The following is a 22,904-nucleotide window of genomic DNA, read 5'->3' as shown; positions in this document are numbered from 1 at the left end:
AACACGTACAGTGGTTGGCACTAAATGGACAAGTCATTGACTCACTGCGCACAAGCTCTGAAGTGGCTTCGTGGTCTCCATAGCCCCAGGCATGTTGAGCTGCTTCACATCCTGCTAAATTATAAACGCGCCCACAATTGCACCCAAGAGGTTTCCCCACCACAAACAGAGTCAATAGGCTCATATGACCCGGCTCTTCTCCCCATGTTCCCAGCCAATGCTCGGCTAGCTGTTCTGAAAGCGTGCGGGTGACTGGAGCTCGATTCATTTGCAGCACTCCAAAGTCCCACTCATCTATCTCATAGTCATCCAGGAATAGACCTGTGGCCCAAATCCTCCTCAGGGCTCTGTCCTGAAAGCAGGCCTGGAAAAACAAAATCAAATACACCGCTCTCATTATGGTACCTGCCCACTACAGCATGTCCAGTAACAGAGGAAGGCAGCGTAACGGAAAGTTAGTTATGCTGGCATGTTGAAAGATTATGAATAAATTTGTTTTGGATAGAGTTTTGTTTAAATTAAAGATGCTGTTTAACCTTAGTCATGCTGGGTTGAAAGCACCTTTCCTCTTTAATGATGGACACAAAAGTATTTGATGAGGGAGAAGGGCTGTGAAATACTTGCTTTTTATTTGCTAAATACCAGGCAAAGAAATAATTTCTGTTTTGTCACTGATATAAACAACAAGATCAGTGATATTATGATGCTACAAACAAACCACCATTATATGCGATTAGGCTATTAATGACCTGTTTATTTTTGTCAAGGTCTTATTTCACAGTATGAATATAGACATCACATGCACTGTTTTACACCACATGTCGAACTTTCAGCCACTCTCATTTTATGCACTCTATAGATTTAAAGTGTTACATGTTAATAGCCTGAATTCACACGCAACATGGGAGGGAATTAGCATTGCATTTGCACTGCATGTTATTCCTTCTCTAAGTCAGCCCATGTAACAAACAGTGAGAGAGAAAGAGAGAGAGAGAGAGAGAGAGAGAGAGAGAGAGAGAGCGAGAGAGAGAGAGAGAGAGAGAGAGAGAGAGAGAGAGAACATTGCACAATCTAGGCATTTGTTGACTGGAGATGTGCGAGCCTGAGGTGATTGCACTGCTTATTTGTGCTAATGAGCGAAGCAGTCTAATTAGCTGAGAAGACTCCAAACGCAGGCTTGATGGATTCATTGCATTCTCTGTGATGTGGTCAGGAGTTCTGAAGGCTTTGGTGTCTTGTGTGAGGGAGCAGTAGCAGTTGTCAGGCCAAGCGGAGAGTCGTTAGATCCTGGACACCCAGCCTCCCTCTCTGCTCAGAACAGCCCTCACTCCCAGTCTGTTCATCCCACACACACAGTCCCATACATGCCCACAAATATATTGGCGGACCTCATAACAACAAATATAAATAATTATTTTGTTGTTATATCATGTTTAATTCTGTGTTCATCACATAAGGGTCCCTGTAGCTGCAGTGAGACAGTCTGTTTCAAATTCTGAATGAAATACTCCTAAAGACAGCAGACTCCTAAAATGTGTCCATAAGCAAACAAAGACAAGCTGTGCGGTAAACTCTTCCTAAGAGCTGCCTTATAAGGACATCTGGTAGGCCAAATGAATGTAAAAGAATGTAAAGCTAATTTCTCCAGTTTCCACATTTACAAAAGGAGGTCATGAAGACTTCATAAGATGGGCTGATGATTTCTAGGTCCAGTGATCAGACTCTTGAATCAATCTTTAACATTCAAATTTTATTTTATTGTATTTTTACAGTGGCTTTTTGGTGTAAAGTAACAGTGGCACATTCATATTCTTAAACGTTCCTAAATTAAAATTCCTGGATGTCAAAATAAATTATTTCTTTACTGTATGTGTCTAAGAAAGGCACTAATTCAGGTTGTGATAATAAGATAACATGTTCAGAATTTCTTGCCGTCGAAGTAAACACGACAGTAAAAACTCTGTCGAACCTGTGACCAGCCTTTCGACAGGGCTTTAGAGAGAAACTGAAGAACCTTGAAATTCCCAAGCTTTATTTATGAGAGAATGTCACTAGGCACGATTTGACTGCCCCGCTGCACAAATCATTCTTCTTTTCTTTTTCTTCTGGCTACTTCAGCAGGCGGCTTTACTCTACTCTGCCACTGGACCACTGTTAAAAGATTTCATATCGTATATCACAACCAGTGCGTCCAAACGGCATGGCTATATCACGAAACAGACCCGGGCGCCGAGTCGTGCCTCCCGATCCGCTATTAATCCGACTTGTAGCTCTCTCTTCAGGGGGCTACTGTGGTGGAGTTTTGTGATCAGTCGAGAGTCATTAACTGTGCTCTGCAACTTGATACGTGTAGCCGAGAGAGGGAGATGGAAAAGCAGAGACGCACAGAGGGAATAATAACCCGCGGATTCTTTGCTTTTCATTTTTTTAGTTAGTGCAAATTAATTTGATTAATTGCGCATGTAATTGCGCATGTATTGCGGGTAATTTTAAGTGCACTCTCTCGACTTGTACCTGCCTTGCAGCAGACCACTAAAGGGAATAGAAGCTTGTGTGGAGTCGCCAAGTGATGAAACACAGTGATAGGGGCACGCTTGCCTTCTAAACCGCTGCTCGCAGAGCTTCCTATCGCACTGCATTTCGCTTGCTGGAGTTTGAAAGACTAAAACCCACCAACTGGTTAGCAAAAGAGACGGATAGAAAGTTTGAAAAAAAATGACTGACTACAATGATGGTGCAATTATCTACATGTAACGTTAATTTGTAAGTTTAGTTTGGAAGAAATCGGCGGTTGATATTGCAGGGATGTCTTTCTGAAACGTACCGAAAGCCGCATTAGTAGCATCAGAGGAGACCCAGTGGAAGATATTGGAACTTGGTACATTATCTTTGATAATGCCGTCTAATAAGGCGACACCCGACTATGTGGCTCTTTTAATCGGCTTCGTCGTAATCACTAAACATGTCGTCGCTCAGAATGACACTGAGCCCATTGTCCTGGAGGGCAAATGTCTCGTGGTTTGTGACTCTAATCCGGCTACGGATTGGAAAGGCTCCTCTTCACCGCTCGGCATCTCGGTGCGCGCAGCGAACTCCAAGGTGGCTTTCTCCGCCGTCAGGAGCAACAACCACGAGCCGTCGGAAATGAGTAATAAAACCCGAATCATATACTTCGACCAAGTAAGGCTTTTTAAAAATCTCTTTAATTGAAAAGTTTTTGCAAATAATCATTTGCCTGTATACTAAGATGTTATACTCTTTACCAACCAAATAAATAGCACTGACTACTTTAGATTATGTTAACTCTTACACAGGCATTAGAAAAAATAGGTTGAAAGAACTTCCGTTATTTCTACTGGTGAAACTGGCATAGGAATCCATGTAAAAGTCCAGCAGTAATGAAAAAAACCCCCCCCACACATTGTGCATGGTGGATTATTAGACTACTAGACTATGATGCATTATTAGACTCACTACCTTTTTAGAAATATTTATCCACTTAATAACAACCAGATGCAGATCTAAAAATAACAAAGATTACTGTAAGACGTAGGGTTTATATTTGAGGATGCATGTAAGATGGACAGTTATCTTTTACGCGAAGTGGTCCGATAAGCCTGTAATGTATGTTTATTAACCTAACATTTCCGTTTGCTCTTGTAAACGTTGGTTTGGATATTTAGTCTATTGGAAGCTTTCGTGTTTTATAAGTGGCTAAACATTTTTTGCTAATATAAGATGCATTACGCATTAAACCGGTTTATCAGATGCAATGCGTCTGGGTCAGAATGTAAGAACCCGCTTTAATCGAATTCTGAAAAGACTATAGAAGGCTACGGAGTCTTCATGAAGTCTGTAAGATCGCGCGGGGTATTGCTCATAGTGATAAAGTACGGCTGAGTTGCTACATTATATTAATTATTGCTTGCCTGCCTTCTTTATTACTTTTCTGTTTATGTAATGCTTGAGTTCTTAATCCCAACTCTACATCACACAGTAAACTGGTATAGATGTGCTGATTTACCACCACTGACACGGCTTTGCATATTTCACATTAATTGCATGACCATTAATCGCTTGATTCTTCGTGGTTTGGTCGTCCACTAGTGAATCTGATCCTACACATCAGTAACCAGAATCACATTCTCCCTTCACATCTGATAGAAATTCAAATTTGTTATTTGGATTGTCTAAACAATATAGAGCCTACTGCATATAGACCATATTAGCATAATCAGTTATAGTTTTTGTATATCAAGAGCTACACTGCAAGAATGACACCTATGGTAATTAGTGTTCACAAGGCTCAATTATTCAATAAACACTAAAGCATATAATCTAAGATCAATAACTAGGGCTAAGTGGCTTTGAATGCCAGGATGATCAGTAACATTAAATATTTTCAATTACAGATGACTTTTTTTTCATTTCAACTGCATCATTTTCCATTTAATTATGCATTTAATTAGTTCACCTTAAATATGTCATTCCTTAAAGAAGATAAACAAAATAAAGCTTTGGTGCCCTCAAAGTCAAACGTGCATCTTAGCAGCAGTGCAGGTGGACCATATATAAACAGCTAATGATGCAATATGTTACCATATACCAGACCCCCCCCCCCCCCCCATAGGCCTTCTCTTGCAAAGACAGTGCTAAAAGATGTACATTTTGATGAATGACACAAGCTAAAACTCAGCTTTTTTTTCTGCTGAGATGCGCTGTGTATACTACCCTTGAGGACCTATTATTCCCCTCTCATTACTCTGGCTGTAGGGGTAAAGGGGGAGAAAAACCCTCGAAAAGAAGGCAGCCTGACCTGCTGCTCTCAGCCCTTGGTTTCTGTAAAATCCTCCACACACAAACCACTAATCATCCAACCAACCAGGCGTCCATTCAGCTGGCTGACTGGCTCTCACACTCTGTCCGTACCGTGGATCGAGGCCTCCTGTGGCCTTTACCTAACACTGATGCCAGGTCCAGCAATGCTAGCCTGTTATACATTGTGCAGGGGCTCAGTGAATGCCAGCCATGCTCCCAGTGGGATCAAATGCAGTGGCAGTGGTGCTTAATCTGTTCCTACACTTGCTAGACCAGACTGGCCAGGTTTGGAAAGGACAACAGTGTGTCCACTTTTGAGATAGCTGGAGCTCCTAGATATGCCCACAACAGACAAATGCACCTTATCTGCATCCCAGGGAGAGAAGAACTTCGTGGGTTTTGGGTCAGATCTGGGGTTAAAAACATTCCATCTGCAGCGCAGCCTGTTTATTGCGCTGTTTTGAGGTTTTAAGTTACTGTGCATATTCTTTCCTTTATGAGACAGCAGGAATTTGTAGTGCTTATATTTGCAGAAAATTAATGTGCAATAACCTATTTGGTTGTTAGACAGCATACGTGTTAATACAAATATATGAGGTAATATGTAATATGAGGTATAACTAAAATATGATAATTTCACAGTATGTTAAATATCAGATATGCACTCAAAGTGCTTAACTTGCTATCCATATACCATCCCTAGACATGGACAATGATGTAGCGTTTATTTTCAGTTTGCATTTGCAGTCTTCAAACAGGAGGTAATTTGGATAGCAGCTTATTTCTCAAATTCCAGTGTCTCATAACACTGGTCAACATTGATTTTACCACCTGCAAAAAAAACCCCTGTTTACCATGTATTTTTACATGCTGAATCCAAACATGTTTTCAGAATTTATCACTAAATTTATCACTTGTTCCAGTATACTTATAAGACATTATGTATAGTAGGGAAAAGCGGTACCAAGGCAAGTGGATCCTCCTGTGTTGGCAAACTACTGCTGGACACTGAAGAGGAATGTTCCTGAGACCAGGAATCATATATTGTACATTTTAGAAGTACAATTGTACATATGTTAATTGTAACTATTCTCTTATTTATGAATAAGTAATATATAATTAATGCAAAATTTACACTCAAAACCATAAGTAAGAAAAATTCTAAAAACATTTGAATTCAGCATAAAATACACTACAAGTTCCACCTATTTCAGTTTGGGGAAAAAAAGTTGACATTTTATAGCCCAGTGTAATTTATGATATAAAGTATAAATAATCAGCCAATGGCCCCCAAAACAACTTCATTTCTTGGCAGTTAATGGGAGAGCTCTGAGCCCCCTGTCAAACAGCCCCTAACCACAGCTTGAGCATGTCTGCAGTCCAACAACAGCACAATAAATTCAGGGAGCCTAAGTCCCTCAGCAGCCAGAGAGACAGTGGAATCACTAAAACTCTCATACACCCCTGTTCCAAGACCAAAGAGTGTCTGAAGAATGAAGAAACCTGGCCCAATCAATGTATGAGGAGAAGTCATTAAGAGCATTAGAAAATGTGTCCATTTTCTATTTCCAATTGTTGTTGTTTTTTTTGTTTTTTTTTAAGTGAATCCATGAATGTCTTTGTCCATGAGTGTTCGACAGCCCCATTTCATACATAACCTAAATATAATTATATACAGGATGAGATGTCAAATATCCTGTGCCAGACCATTAATGACTCACATAAGGCCTAGTCCATTCATTTTATACTGACGTCTAATAATCTACCTCAATACTTCAAACTCTTCACATGGGTATATTAGTATTATCTATTATCTTGTAATGTTGGGTACCTGGACTGATCCCACATTCTGTGTGGTGGAACAGTATGCAGCCTACAGTTGCATGGTTGTTATGTAGTTTGTGCTACAAAAAGAATGGTCTGGTCTGCAGTCATAGTCCAAATAGGATTGAGATGACTCATATTCCAGATGAGTGTAAAAAATCCTGATTATTCTTTGGTGGCAGAAAAGCATGGCAGCACCGAATGCCATGCACAAGTGTATATTTGAATTAAACAGTCTGTTCTCATCTCATGCTAATATTTTCAAGGGTTATAGTCTCAGTCTAGGAAGAACACAAAAGACTAAATACTTGCATTATACAGAATTATACAGTGTGGCTAAGATATTTATCCAAAGTGGCATCAACTAAACATTTTAATTAATTTTGTGCTTTCATACCTGTAAAATATTCTTTGCACCCTACAGGTTCTTGTCAACATAGGAAACTATTTCACATTGGAATCTGTATTTCTGTCACCTCGGAAAGGCATCTACAGTTTTAACTTTCACGTTATTAAAGTGTATCAGAGCCAAACCATACAGGTAAGAGGCACACGAAGCTTCACAGACAAAACAGCAGCTCATTTTTAAATGACTGCAGTTTCTGAACCATCGTAAAAGCATAGCAACGCTTTCTGGATAAAAAAAGCAGAAAAAAATCACCAGGTGATTTTATCACAAAGCATAGATGTTGCTAACTTTCCCTTGTGCTTGATAAAGTACAGGCAGTTGTTGTTTGACTCTGATGTTTGCTGTATGTTTCTACATATGGATGGGCCCTCTTCTGTCTCTCAGGTGAACCTGATGCTGAATGGGAAGCCTGTTATCTCGGCCTTCGCAGGCGACAAGGACGTGACCCGCGAGGCTGCCACCAACAGCGTCCTCCTCTACCTAGACAAAGAGGACAAGATCTACCTGAAGCTGGAAAAGGGGAACCTGGTGGGTGGGTGGCAGTACTCCACCTTCTCTGGCTTCCTCGTGTTCCCTCTCTGAAGAGGGGACATAGCTGCCATGGCGAGGCCTCCACCTTCGCCCCTGGCCAACAACCTTTGTCATTGTGTAACCTATCAGTCAGCATTAACTGGAAGCACCTTAACGGAGGTGCCCTTCCAGACGCTCATTAACTGTCACCTGACGGAGGGAGAAATTGTGCTTTGGCCACTTGGCGTCCAGAAAGTGTGTGTCCACTTTTTTTCCTGATGCAAAACCACGTCTTGAGATCTGCTGCAGTTCATCGTTGCCTTTATATATTTCCCAAATTCAGCAGAAACCTTTTTGGTGTCTTTACTGTCAGAGATGTGGATTTGTTTGTTTATTTATTTCTCTATTTAACCATGCCTGGTTTGTGGCTGGGGCTGATTTGATCAGTTGGACTTTGATTCCTGTGAATATGTGTCGTTAGTGGTTGGTCATGTATCATATGTTTTATTTGACAGCCAAGTATGATTTCCTTTGGGGAATTACAGGGAGAAAGTGTCTCAGCATAGGGTTTGCACAGCAAAAGTAAAAATTATAATTAAAATTATATTGTTAGTATACGTTATATATATATATATATATATATATATATATATATATATATATACATATATATATATAAATCTTCAGGAGCACCTGAATGTTAGGACCGAGTAAGGTTAAGGCTGGTACTGGTACATTTCCAGGAGTAGGTTTACAAACCCTTGTTTTTATTTGAGCCCAGTATTCATTAGTGGCCTATGATGTCTGTGTGTTCTGTGAATGATTACCACAACAGGCAATTTGTTTGTGTGTGTATCTCAGTCACCTATGTCCATTACAACATTTCACTGCCAATAGAATCTTATGTTTTTACATATTTTATAGTATCTCTACTACATTTCAGTGTTGTTTGCAGACCTTCTTTATAGACAAAGTCAGAAAGCAACTACAAACTTTGCAAACTTCAAATAATGACAATATATAGCAATACAATATATAACAATAACAAAACAATACCAATAAACAGTGATCTGAAGGGACTTGACTCCTTCGAACCAGTAAACACTTGTTTTGGTCAGATACGTGTTACACTTCCTAGTCTAAATCTAGCCTCGAATTCTGAACGGCACTATTACACTGACCTGGAATCAGTGCTCCTATTTCTGGGAGGTTTTGAATGTCAGATACAGATTTTTTTCCTAGCAATGTTAGGATTTACTGCTTAACAGAGAAACAGGAAAATGACACTGTTGTCGGCAACGATGCTTTGAGCACCACTGTATCAAGACAGGGTGACCTGATCTATAACAAATGCAGACTGCTGTAACCATTAACATAACACAAAGACATCATATGAGCTTGAAGCTAGAATAAAGTAAAGTATTGCTTTAACAAGAGAGGCTGTGGTGCTGAGGCTGAGGTGTGAAGTGTGATAACCTGGAAAATGACAGCAGCTGAGCAACGATGAGGTGTCAGTGTTCTGGTACACTTTCCAAAAAGAAGCAGCAGGTATCAGATTACTGAACACAGACATTGTGCAGGAGCCTCATTGTAATCTATACTACAATGCTGTTAAAGCCTAGACAAAATGGGGACAATAGATATTTTTAAGGATTGCTTACCAACGACGAATAGCTGATGGTGTTTCACTGATTAGAAAAATAAAAAATGGAAAAACAGAATTAAAAAAAATCTGCAGTTTTTCACAGGCAATGTGCTTGTTTGCAGGTGCTTGTGACTCACTCTAACATTAGGCCAGATTGCTTTATTAGTTGGATATGATATATTGGCAACAGCTGGGCAATCACATTTATCTGCACCCATTGTCTGATTCATAGTCTGTAAGCACTGTGCTCCCCATGGTTTTCTGGCATTTGGAATGCCTTTACTCTGTTACTTTGCCCCAAAACATATATAAAACTGTGACTTGGGTTTGCATTTGGTGCAATATATAAACAGAGTGTCTGGCTTTCACTTATGTCTGTTTACAGGACCCTTTTGGTTTGAAGTGATGAACTTGAGATGCTAAAATTCAGAGTGAATAAAGAAATGCAGTCCCCTTGCATACTTAAATGAGTTGCACATTTAAAAAAAAATGCTCTCAAGATGACAGTAAATTAATCCTCATCATTCTCTATCCTAATTGCAGTGCTGGATTCTATAGGTATATGGATCATGATGGATATTTTGCTACTATTTATATCGAACAGGTCACTTCTTGCATTTATTTGTGTAAATACTCTATCAGATGTCACTATTGCATACTGTTCCACTATAGTTAAAGAAAGTCTCATGTTTCAGGCTTTAGGCCTAGATGATATTGTGCTTAGACAAACCATGTCAATCTTCTTAAAAGGAGAAACAGCATTTCCACGTCAGTCATTTTACGGAGCTGAAATGAAGCGGTTCAGTTGATCAGACTGAATGCTATGCCGAACACAGTGCCTCACTTCAGTTACCATGTATTGATTTGTGGTTGGCATAAATATTTCATAGAATGGAATTATATTGTAATGCATGGCTATCTATTAGCCAACTGACACTTTGGACTGAATGTTAAAGATGGACTTCAAACTGAAGCTTGACATTAATGAGAACACATCTTTATTTGCTTAACATAGCCTTTCTCCTACTGAAATAATATATTTGTCACCATGTGTCACATGTATCTGAGCTATTCATGTTTTTTTGTTGCCATTTTATGCTCAGAACACAGCAGAATGTATGCAATCATCAAGGAGTTGCGCCTGTAAGGAGTTGTAAAGCTTGACATTTGCATACATCTATATGGTAGCATGTTGATATTGGGAAACACGGTTCTTCAGCGACCAAAAGTGGCCATGACGCTGATGGCTGAAGTGTTTAGAGGAAGAGGACCTTCTCATGTACAAAGTACAGCGATTGCAGAGGGACAGATATTTGCGATCATCGTGGCAGCCTGGAAACACGTCAGCATTGAATGCAATCTGGCACCTTTGTCCTCTAACACCCCCTTTCATCTTTTGGACCCCCACCCTCTGCATTCGCCAGACCGGACTGAGCCAGCAAACTCCAGATCTCTGATTGTGCGAAATGCAAAAAAGGCAAAAGGCAAACTAAGAATGCACTGCAAACAGGTTGCACATAAACATATATAAACATACCCATACTGCATTGCACAACACAAAGGCAAATCAAGCATTGCATTATTGGAAAGGGGAGGGCATTCGGTTTGTGTAACTGGTTTTAGTGGTCATTGAAATGCCTCTGAATACATGGTTGCATTGGTACTGACTTTCTCAAAAAGCTTTTAGAGAGTCATAATGTGTTTCTGTACAATTAAATCAAAGCATCTGTGATTAATTGTGTTCCCTGTTGAGTGAAAGCTGGGCAGTCCCTGCTCAAGGTTAGACAGGAATTATTTTTCTTAGATACTGATGTCTAGCTGCTCTGACACTGTATGTTGAGTCATACAGTGTAGCTGTGATAACATTTTAGATTCCAGAAGGAAATTATTACATTTGATTTTTTTTACAGGTGGGTTGTTTTTTTTTTTTTACATGTACCTGGGACATCACCAGATTATTTGTACGCGATGAAAGCTTTTACATCACCTTTTACACCACCTTTTACATAGATAATAAAAGCACAAAGCAAGGGCAACCAGCAGAGATATAGTTGTTGTAGTTGCAGTAAACAATCCTCCAAACTGACACATTCCAGAATGTTTTAGCAGATCTTTTAAACTTATGCCATTTGGGAACACTGGGAATTTTCTAATTATTGCACATCTTGGATCTATCCTAGGTATCTTTTTTAATCTCAAGGATTTTTCACATAGAGAGTTTTAACTGTACTTTAATAACCAAAGCTACAATGCTTCTCTTAGAAAAGTAAAACATACAGGCTCCATTTAAAAAGAAAATGTGAATTTGACCATAACACAGAAATCTGTAACTTTTGAAAGAAAGGAGCACACAATATTTAACTGGACATATAAAATAAAATATGAAAAATAAAATACTAAAAAGTAGTATCAAAATAGAATTTTAGAAGATATAGTTTTAAATTCATTCCCCAGTCCTTGCTAAACATATGAAAAATGCATTTGTATAAATGAAGAGACAAATATAGATGATATATTCTTAAAAACATTATTTAGGACAAAATATTTTTAGGTCAACAGCTGATGGCACTTGAGAGCAATTTTATGGCTTTAAAAGCAGAATGTTTTCTTTATAAGAGATTTGGAGGCAGCCTTGACCGTCGGTCTGCACAAACAATACACCATATCAGATATAAGCAACTCTTGATGGCTCACCAGCCCTGATGTATTCACACACGGAACCGCGTTTCCATTTCCAGCGTAATTACCTCATTCCTTGAGAAAGTTTCTCACTCTGCTTGTGAACCTCACTACTGAAAACAGCACCAGTCCAATTACTCTCAAGTATTAAATCACCCCAGAGTAACAAAAGGATGCCAGGAAACCTCACTAAATGGATGCCTCATCAGACAACAGCCAGTTCTGCACATTTTGGAAGCTGACATTATGCAGAATCTGCACTTCTATTTCTGAATAATTGGTCAATTTGGCTATTCTCCCACATGGTCTGAGAATGATAAATTTGTTATTCTCAAGGAAGAACACATTAGAGGACCCAACAGCCAGCAAAACCCTTACCCTTAACAGGTAGGATGGATTTAGCTGTGGGATTCCTTCTAAAGTCTGTTTACTAGCGTCTCCTCATTTAATATTAAACACTAAAGTTATTGCAGTGACCACCACTGAGGTGAGGAATGAAAAGGATGAAGAAAAGCTATACTATAACAAAAAAAAGTTTCAAGTGAGTTTGAGGGCGTATATCATTAAAAAAAACGTTTTATTTATTTGTTTATTTATTTATTTATCTGTATGTTCATCTATCGATCCACCCAACAAGCCACGTGTATCCACCTAGTCCTCAGCTCCTACAGAAGAAATGTTTTGCAAAAAACTGAATCAAAACAGCAGTAAATGTCAGTGTATCACATGAATATTAAATAAATCACTGAACAAGTCATTCTCTAAATTCTCATTCAAAATGTGGCTTGGCTATTCTATAGAGCACAGCTTCAGGCACAGACCCCATTTAGTTTGCTTATGAGACAAGCAGAGGTTCTCAGTAATTATGGACAGGAAAGTAATTATTCACAGCTGGTGTAATTAGTGAAAAATATGCATCCATTATTCATTTTGTGTTTGCTATTGTGAACACACCCAATTATTTGAGAATAACATTATTCAGGTGGCAAAAGTATATTGTCGAAATACAAACCCATAAGAAAATCACTGGTAAGAATAATAGAATAAATCCACATTATCCTGATAACACTGCTCATCAAAAATCCAGATTGCATGTTATATGAACATTGAGGTTAATCTGTGTTAGAGCCATAGTATACATGTCAGAGGTTCATGACCCCATTTATTTGAATTGATTTAAGAAACTAAATCAGTCACCATTAGGGTGCATATTCTGCCAGCATAACCAGTTTGACCGGCACTGCCGGTTTCTACCTTGTTCAAGGTTATAGTGCACCCGGCTGATTCAATTCAGATGGCTCAAGAAAATACTAGTGGAGCATACCATATTGTAACATCCAAACAAATGTCTTTTTTAAATGAGTGTATATATATGGAATTACTACATCCAATAAAACATTGTTTGGCAGAGTAGTTGGAATTTTACAGATGGGCTGAAAAACTGACAGTGTGCCTCTTTTACTGCAGAGAAACTAACAGTGGTGAAGAAGCTCAGGTGTGGATTGAACTCTACTATGTAATCACATAGTAGTGGAAGAAGCCCTTTCACCATATAAAGTAGACTTGCTTTACAGGAAATTGAGAATTCATCATGCAAAAATCTACCTCCATTATAGCACATATGTATACTTACAGAAAAAAAAACCTGTCAAAAGTGGTCAGAATCATCTGAAAGTGCCCTGAGTGCATTTGAAATTACATTAGAACTTTTTCTTCCTAAAGCTTATAAATCCTTATTCATCAAAAGTGAAATTATACTATTATGGTTTAGGATATGCTCAAAAGCACACAAGTCTACATTTACCATCCATTTTATCATAAACATATATTCATCAGAAATAATAAAGTGGTTGTCAAATTGTCTATGGCAACAAATGTACACCTATGAAACCTAAGACAGGTGTGAAATAACCAGGGAGATGCCAGGTGCAGTTGTGTGCTTCTAATAAACAGGCTGGTGAGTCTAAATTTCAAGGTGCTTCAGAACCATGCTTTCGTCACCCTCAGTTATTTTAATTTAGATAAAGACACTGCATTGCTCCTCACTCTGATCCCCAAAGGGTAGGCCGAACTACTGTTAGTGCTTGCATGAAGGTTCTACATGAGATACAAGATTAATAATCACACAGACCTTATGGGTATTCTGGGTTCCTTCGAACTCACAAGCTGCAGTGATGATGCACACCACTGGAGTATTGGAAAGGTCTCATTGCTGAGATATGGCTATACTACTACTAATAGACGCGTTAGTCACTTTGATCAAGTTGCCTAGAGACCGCCTAGACTGCATTTGTCAGGTACAACTACAGCATTTTAATGAAAATTTCAACAACAACAACAGCAGCAAAAATCTAATGTCAAAATAGTTTCTTTTCTGTTATTAAAAATATTTGTTCTGACCATGGAGATTCATCTTGTCATTCACACCCTTTTGTTTTCTTCAGTGACTTAATGGTGAGTATTACATTTCACGTGGCTTGATTAAAAACCTCTTCAAAGGGGTGGTGATGGTCATTCAATGTTAGCGTGCTCTGCTGCATTGAAAACCTTCCTCTTCCTAACACTTTTGTCATTCCCTAGTCTCTGCTGTTAATGTCACCACCAAATCGCGTTTTCAATTCTAAACATCAAAAACTCATACATTGCATTAAAAGTGCAGAGTCCCCAGTACACAAATTAAATGGATACAAAATGAATTGCTTTCATAAATTTCATCACCATCTGCATGTCCCCAGCTGATATCTTTGTCCATAGCATGTTAAAATCAATGCTGAACTTCTTCCTAAAAAGAATGTATTTATAGAATAAGAAATGTAAAAACGCTTAGGTGTATAGTAGGGAAAATACCATTTTTAAGCTCTTGGCTCATGACTTGTGCAAATGCATGTGTGAATGGAAGCTTCAATATGGCTGATAAATTGTGCAGTACTTCACATCACAGTATTAAAGGTTTCTCACCACTGTTATAGTTCTCCCACCTGAAGCCCACTGCTCCTGCTCCTACTATGTGTACATCTGCCTTCATACAGCAAGACCACAGCTCTGACAGGACATGTCATTCAGGACATTTTTCAGTCCTGCTGCACTGTCAAACACCACGCAGTTAGAGAACAGGTGGAAGTTCAAGTTCCATTATCTAGATTAATATAATTAATGTATTGCTGACCCTTTGTTATGTATTAAGGTTTTATGACGTCATTGCGTATATTCTCATGAATATTCAGGAGTCTACACAATATGAACCAAATTAAATGAAACAAAATAAAATGCTTTCAACTAAAGTCTACCATTGTGGTAGGCTATCAGGCTCCCTTAATAGTCTTATTCACTAAGCTATTGTCTCAAAAAGGCCCTACCGGGGAGAATGAATTGACATCTAATAATTTAGCATTTCTCATCAAACCACCAATCCAGTAAACATATGAAGTGCAGAGCTCTCAATGCAGCATATTACAGCCCATCCGCCCAGATGAGCGTTCATGAATATTGGTGGCGGTCTTTCATATAAAGGCAGGCAGAGATTGCTGACACTCCTGCATTTTTCTGTAATGGGGTCGTTGCGAATTACACGATGCTTAGACAATGACTTGTAGCTTTAAATTGTCAAGGTGAGAAGGGATGTTTAAACTGATTGTAATGGAAATGGGTACAGCCTGGTGACTGGCTTTGTGAAGCAGGATGAAGAACTTGATATGTCCTTACGGTGAGAGATATACAGCAGACAAAGCTATGACTTCCTTGACCAGTTGACAAAGCAATATGATGTTCACCAACAATCACTAATATTGCTGAATGGCACAAATACATAAAGCAAGATATATTTCATGGCGAGTGGGATTACTGTGTTAATAATAACAAAACAAAAGTAAAAACAAAAAACAGCATTACTTTCAGAAACTGTAAGTCTTATCAAAACCACAACATTTTGTCATTAAGAAAGTCATGTCTGTATGTCATTAAACACATTTATAGGTTTGCAAAGGATAGTGTGTTCATTGTTTATCTCTTCTTTGTCTGTTTTTTCTCTTGAGGCAAAGAAGCTGTTTCCTCAAGCAGCGTTAAGTGAATGGCTGTTGTATTCAGGCAAAACATCTGAATGTTTCTTCACCAGCACCACTGTCTTATAAGTATGCAGCATGTTGACTAATGTTCAGGGAACCGTGATCTCTCTCTTATTTGCAAATTAGTTTTTTCCCCTACAAAACTAATAATAGTAGACACTGTTGGAGAAGTTTGTTTTATATTCCCTTCATCAGAGACTTCCACCCTACAGTACTAAGAAAATAAACACACTTGTAAGTTAAAGAGCACAACCTCGGGTTTTTGGAAAATTTCAGTTAAATTATGAAGATTTTCTTGCAAGAATGTTGGCCAACCAGACTCTGCTAAAGTTTAAATGAGGCACAAGTGAGAAGATGATTTGTACAAGCTGAGAATGCTAAGCATAACGGTGCTATAGGGTCCCCAACAGCACTGACACCGATACATAAAACATATCTGCTAATAGTATAAACCTGAATACAGACATGATACTGGGGTGGAGAACTTGCCTATCAGTGGTACACACACTCAGCAGATTCACATTCAGAGTTCTTTGGCTTCTTGGTCACGACTGCAGCCTGGCAAGCATCATTAAGTGCAGTAGTATCACATGCCTTCCAGGGAAGAACTGTCCCTCCTCAAGCTTATGTTTGTCAGTCTGTCCCAGCCACAGCTTTCACCTCTATCTCTTTAACCAGCCACCTGAGGAAACCGGCTACAAGAGTAGGACAGATTTAGCTAACAGTCTGGGGACATTAGAAAAGAGTGTTCTTTGGTGACCTGTAGAGAAAGTGTTATCCAATTGGATAGCAAAGTATGTCTTGACTTTTTTTTTGGTATAGAGAGAAACAAAAGTTGGAATTCACGTTGGTGCAGACTGCTCAGAGGCAAAACAGGCTGCTCTAGCTAGATGCATGCCACGCCTGGCATGTGTTCACTCTGCCAACGCTGCTGGAATGGTCTACTACATCCCCTCCTCCCTCTGTCTCTCCTCCAGGTCTGCAAAATTTCCCAGTCTGTCTCTCTCTCTCTCTCTCTCTCTCTCTCTCTCTCTCAGCACCTCCGTGACTACGTAAAAGGCTGCTGAGAATGAGGAAGCGTGGTCTTTGTGTGCGTGCAGGGCCATCCATCATATGGCCTCTCCTCACCCACACCCACACCCACACCAACACAAAAAAATGCTGGCCAGAAGGTACCTCATCTGTGTCTGCCACAATCTTTATATCAGGGAGTGGTGCTGCACTCAGCAGGGTGCAACTAGTGTGTGTGTGTGTGTGTGTGTGTGTGTGTGTGTGTGTGTGTGTGTGTGTGATTGTGTGTGTTTTTGTTTGTGTGTGTGTGTGTGTGTGTGTGTGTGTGTGTGTGTGTGTGTGTGTGTGTGTGTGCACTTGTGACTTCTCACCACCCCCACCCCCCATATTTAGATCAGATAAGGGGCTACAGGAACAGCAATACCACCCCTAATACATGGGGCATGTAGTTGAATCTTAAACCTGTTATTACTAAACATATCATATTCAGACGTTCATATTCAGAAGTTATAAATGACAGCAAAGAAAGATGTTGTTTGACACTGCAACATGCACAAATTATCCAAATTTATGTAGAGGGTGTCATCATTATAGAAAGAATATTTTATACAGTTCAATAGCTAACAGGTACACACTTAGGTAGTTCATGTACAGAGTGAAGGACTCTGTGAATTAATGTCTGATCTGAATGCTTTAAGGCACAGCAGATCAGGGTATGCAGGATTGAGAACTCACTAGACATTTTTTTTAATTTGACTCAGAATGTTCAGTTTATATATTAAAATATGTATGCTGTATAGCAGTCATATGGAATAAAAATGGTTGGCCAGCAACAGTTATAAACTCTTTTTTCTTTCTAAGAATTTATATGGCATTTTTTTTTTAATCATAAGCCATTAGACGACAGGAGCTACAGAAGACAGGAGTCAATAAAAGGGAATTCCAAGTGCTTTATTGTGGAGAAAACAGACACCCAGATTCAAAAGGGTGTAGGAGGTTAAATTCTGATCTTGAGCATTTGGGACAGAGAAAATGAGAAAGAGAGGGAGAAAACAACGAAGAAACCAAAAACAAATCCTCTATTTGTTACTATTTTTTATTTCCACCTTTTGTCTTTGGAGAGACGCAAATGCACCAAGACCCTGAAAGGTTATTACTCTTGACAAAGATAAAGCTCCAGTAAATCTCCACCCTAATACCATTTGTTTTTTAGTATGTCAAGTGACCTGTAGCTGAATCTTCACTATGTAAGGAAATCCCATCACCTGTAAGAATAGAATCTGCTATAGTACAGTTCAGTGTAAGATCACCCCCCCCCCCCAAGTCTTCTCTACAGTCACTGCATTATAATTTTAGCTGCTGTCCATGGTTCTGGAGTGCCCTGTCCTAGGTACATTATGTTTACAAATTAGGTTTAAAGGATAATGAATAAATAATAGTTTAATAGTGTTCAACTCAGGCCTTATTAAAAGCTGTTTCCCTTCATTCATAGCTATGCTAAAATCCCAATAAACCTCCTTTTTTAAAACAGACAAACAGCATAGCACACCCACAACATAGGTAGATATTCCACTGAAAAATCAGTTTTCTATGAGCGTTTGTAGGCAATTTTGCATTTTTACAAATCTTTTTTTTTTTTTTTTGGAAACAACTGTGCCCAATGCATTAAATAATACTAAATGTGATTATCATTATGAGGAACATATATTTTGGACAAACATAAAATATATCCATGACTTATTAAAAATACATTATACTATCATATCCATGACTATTTTTGAAATAGACTTAAACAACTGCCCATTGGACGATGTCATCTTTTGGCTATTGCCATTGTTTACATTTACATTTACATTTACATTTACGGCATTTAGCAGACGCTCTTATCCAGAGTGACTTACAAAAGTGCTTTGTCATTTACTCAAAGAATATATCCTAGTACAGTACAGTAGGTTAGAATCAAACATACCAATGAACTAGAATACTGTAGAATACAGGGATGAATGCTGATACCTAGAAGTACAAAATACATAAGGTCTATCTTAAACAATAATAAGTGCTATAAACAATAAGTTCTAGAGTTTGTTAAACAACATAAACAATAAGTACTAATTTAGTCAGTCAATATGGGAGCAGTGTCAGTTGTCCTTTAAATATTCTGCAAATAGATGGGTCTTCAATCTGCGTTTGAAGACTGCAAGGGACTCTGCTGTCCGGACAGAAAGTGGGAGTTCATTTCACTATCTTGGAGCCAGGACAGAAAATAGTCTCCATGCTTGTTGTCCATGAGACCTGAAGCAAGGTATTTCAAGCCGAGCTGTACTTGAAGATTGAAGTACTGGAGGTACAGATTGGGCTTTGACCATTGACTTCATGTATGAAGGTGCTGGTCCATTTTTGGCTTGGTAGACAAGCATCAAGGTTTTAAATCTGATCTGTGCAGCTACAGGGAGCCAAAGAAGGGATCGCAGCAGTGGAGTAAGGTGTGAACTTCGGAATATTGAAGACCAGTCATGCTGCTGCATTCTGGACAAGTTCTAGACGTTTGATGGCTCTTAGAGGAAGACAAGCAAGTAGCGAGTTGCAGTAGTCTATCTTTGAGATCATAAGACACTGCACAAGCACCTGGGTAGCTTCCTGCGAGAGAAAGAGTTGAATTCTTCTTATGTTACAAAGGAGGAATCTGCAAGACCGGGTTAGATTAGAAACATGAGTTGAGAATGACAACTGGTTGTCCAAAGTTATGCCCAGGCTACAGGCAGCTTCAGTCTAATACACAAGTACAGCTGCTGAGAGGAAGGACCATACTAAACACTTATCACTATCCTCAGAGTCATATGCTTCACATGGCTTGATGCAGGATGCATTACTATCTTTCATCCGCAGAGGATTAAATCCGTACAGTCTAGTCAATACCTAATACTTATAATGTTGTTATGATGTTATGAATAGCATAATGTTATGAACAATATTAGCTGATGAGAAACCAGAGAAGAGTTTAGATACAATCCTAGTCAAGTTTACTCACAAGTGGCACAGTGTGAGGGTCACACACCAACGATCAGACCTCAAACCAACCCAAATAATCTTAACCTCAACCAAAACCTAATCCTAACCCCAACCTTAACCTTAACTGAAAATCTAATCTTAACCTTCAACCTGGCCCGAATTCTGATCCTAATTCTAAACCAAATCCAGATAAACTCCAGTTACAGAATGTTGTCAACAGCATGTCTACAACAGCATGTTGAATATGCTAAGATGGTAGGTATTATACCTGTTAAATGTTCAGTGACTTTTCAGGTTAACATCTACAGATATGGAATTGGACACAACATGGACATACCAAAGAAGGTGAAAAACAACTGAATTCATCAGATTATTAACAAATTTTATTTAAACAGTTTATTAACAGTTTCATTATAATCATACTGAATGTATCCAGATGCTTCACTACTACTATATCATTGATGTTTCTGACAGTCTGTGCAGTTATCGAGATCACTCCCTCCCTGGCGTTCCCACGGTGATGCCTTCTGTTGTGTTTTCTTCCAGGTCTTTGTTACATGAGCTTCAATGATTTGGTTTCAGTTTTCTCTGCCTCCTTGTTTAGTTTTCTGCCCCTTATTGGATTCGCCTGTTATTCCCGGATAGTTAACGTATATAAGCTCTGTCTTTTGCTTCCCATGTTGTTGGTTGTTTTGTATATTTCATATTTATTATGGTTCTTGTGGTTATTTTTCTTTCTGCTCTTGTTTGTGCTTGTGTTTGTTTTCTAGTTTACCTCCCCAGTGTTCCGTGTTGCCTCACATTTGATTTATATTCTTTGATCTTGTTTGTACACGGTTTTAATTTTATTAACGTCCTTCTGCATTTGCATCCGTCTCCTTTTTTCGACTAGCTCCAGCCTGCACGTTACATAATAACCGACCCCCCAAGGATGCAGCAGGAGGACCTCATCAAGCTTATTGAAGAAGCCTCTGCATGTATAACTATGCCTACCCGTAAGTATGTATCAACATATCAACAAGACCCTGGTGGCCCATACATTTATCGACAAGGTGGACCGGTTCTTGGGGAAAGGACACCTATTGGTTGGGAGACAGCCGCATAGCATGTGTGCAGGCTGACGTGGCTGCCCTTATAGAGTTGTGTAGGGGGCAGAATTATCAGGCTACTGTGGCCCGTTCACCAGGTAGAGCGGTTTGTGAGCAAAACCACCCTTGAAAGCCTCCCTGCCCTGCTCCCCCAAGGGCACTGCCAACGTCGAAGGAAACGGATATCGGAGCACGGTCCTCAGGCAGGTCCATCCTCCCCTGCTTTGATCTCTGCTGTCCAGGCCCCCCCAGGGGGTGGATTTTTTTTTTTTTTGCGGAGGCTGTGTGCCCCTGGGTTTGGCTCTTTCACGGCCCACTAGGTCTTTCCCATACCTCATGTGGAAAGGACTGTGGGCCTGAGGGGCCCCCAACCGCTGGCTAGCCTCCAGAACCTGGCTTGGAACGTGCCGGCCAGCTTCCAAACTCCGACACGCATGGGGTCACTCAGGCCTTTTCTGTCTCCTATTCCTGGCACTGTGCTTGTTTCTGTTGTTATTCCAGTCCTTTCCCTTCTTGTACCTGTTTCCATGCCTGTGTCTGCCTGCTTCTGTAGCTGTGTTCCTAAGTGTGTCTGTCTCTGTGCCTGTCCATCTTTGCTCCTGTCCACATGTCTTCTGTTCAGTCCCCAATCCAATCTGTTCTCCAGGTCCAACATCCTATCTTGTCCCCCTGTTCTCCTCCTTGGTCGGTTGTGCATGCTGTCTCTGTTCCTTGCCCAATCCCAGCTCTTGTGTCTGCTCCTCATCATGTGTCTCCTGTTAATCAAAACTGCAGTGAAGTACACAGTATCCAGAGAACCAGGATGACAGCTCTATAAATATATAGAAATAGCAGTATAGCACATGGTGTAGCTGATGAAGACCTCTGTCTGAAACATTCTGTTTCTCTCTCTCTCTCTCTCTCTCTCTATATATATATATATATATATATATATATATATATATATATATATATATATATATATATATATATATATAAATCTATCACAATTAATAGAAATTTTCAGAAAATCCATGGGATTTGTAAAAACTGCTGTCCAATTAATAATAGACCTTCTTATCGGAGCAAAACAGAGACAGGTAAGATTGACCCATAAAGTACTTGGCCACAGTGTGGTGAAGATAAAATCATAGAATAACTCTATTCTATTTTCCACTGTCATTGGAAAATTGTGTTGTATGATCAGTTCAGAAAGAGCAGACTTGCTGTGATGGAAACAGCTCTGGGTCATATCTTAAAAGTCTTAAGGTTCTTTCTGAAGCTGATAGAGAAATTTGTCCTGTAAACAACATAACAAATTAATAAAGATTTAGATGAGTGATCAAGTTGTTAGTGCTGGTGGATTGTTGATTTTTGGTTAAGTATGTCCTTTAATGCAAGGCTGAACAGTTCTGCAAATACCATGGAAACTAGCCAGTGAGCCAAGTTTGGGAGCTTCTTACAATAAGACTGCAAAGAAACAGGTATTTCTTTATTATTTCAGCAAATGGCTCTCTCCCTCAGCAAAATCACATTAGTGTATCCGACTTTGATGCTGTGAAATAACTTTCCTCTAACAGCAGATGTCCATTTATTGCTGCAGGATTTAATTTGAGAACAATGCTGATTTTAAAGTATAGAAAAAATGAAGTAATGGAGTAATCTTTTGTCCACAGCACTAAACCCAGTGTTGTAATGACAGGTAGAAGGTAGGCTGTAACAGGTAGGTTTAGATCTTGCTCCTAAGATGGACTGGAATTTTTAGTTATTATGCATTTCCATTGGCTTTGTAAAAAATTATTATAATCAGAAATTGAGACAAAATGACATGGTGGTAGCATTTTAAAAAGGCACATAAGGTATGATTCATC

At 39.2% G+C, this 22,904-nt stretch overlaps 1 protein-coding gene across 1 annotated transcript; it reads left to right on the top strand.

Annotated features, from left to right (window-relative positions):
• Window positions 1-2,386: 2,386 nt before the first annotated feature.
• cbln4 (cerebellin 4 precursor) lies at window positions 2,387-10,942 on the top strand. The gene is made up of 3 exons (XM_027008309.3): window positions 2,387-3,180; window positions 7,067-7,183; window positions 7,436-10,942. Exons 1-3 carry the CDS (start codon window positions 2,896-2,898, stop codon window positions 7,631-7,633), a joined length of 600 nt encoding a protein of 199 aa, XP_026864110.1. The 5' UTR covers window positions 2,387-2,895; the 3' UTR covers window positions 7,634-10,942.
• The last annotated feature ends 11,962 nt before the right edge of the window (window positions 10,943-22,904 follow it).

The sequence above is a fragment of the Electrophorus electricus genome, chromosome 21, assembly GCF_041902795.1.
Source record: "Electrophorus electricus isolate QZ-2024a chromosome 21, ASM4190279v1, whole genome shotgun sequence".
NCBI classification, from domain to species: domain Eukaryota; kingdom Metazoa; phylum Chordata; class Actinopteri; order Gymnotiformes; family Gymnotidae; genus Electrophorus; species Electrophorus electricus.
The sequence above is the reverse complement of the archived record's forward strand: the minus strand, read 5'-3'. Positions and strand labels throughout refer to the sequence as shown.

Coding starts and splice junctions, on each gene's coding strand:
- cbln4 (XM_027008309.3), top strand. CDS start 2,896: ATGCCGTCTAATAAGGCGACACCCGACTATGTGGCTCTTTTAATCGGC. Junction 3,181..7,066: donor GAATCATATACTTCGACCAA/GTAAGGCTTTTT, acceptor TGCACCCTACAG/GTTCTTGTCAACATAGGAAA. Junction 7,184..7,435: donor ATCAGAGCCAAACCATACAG/GTAAGAGGCACA, acceptor TCTGTCTCTCAG/GTGAACCTGATGCTGAATGG.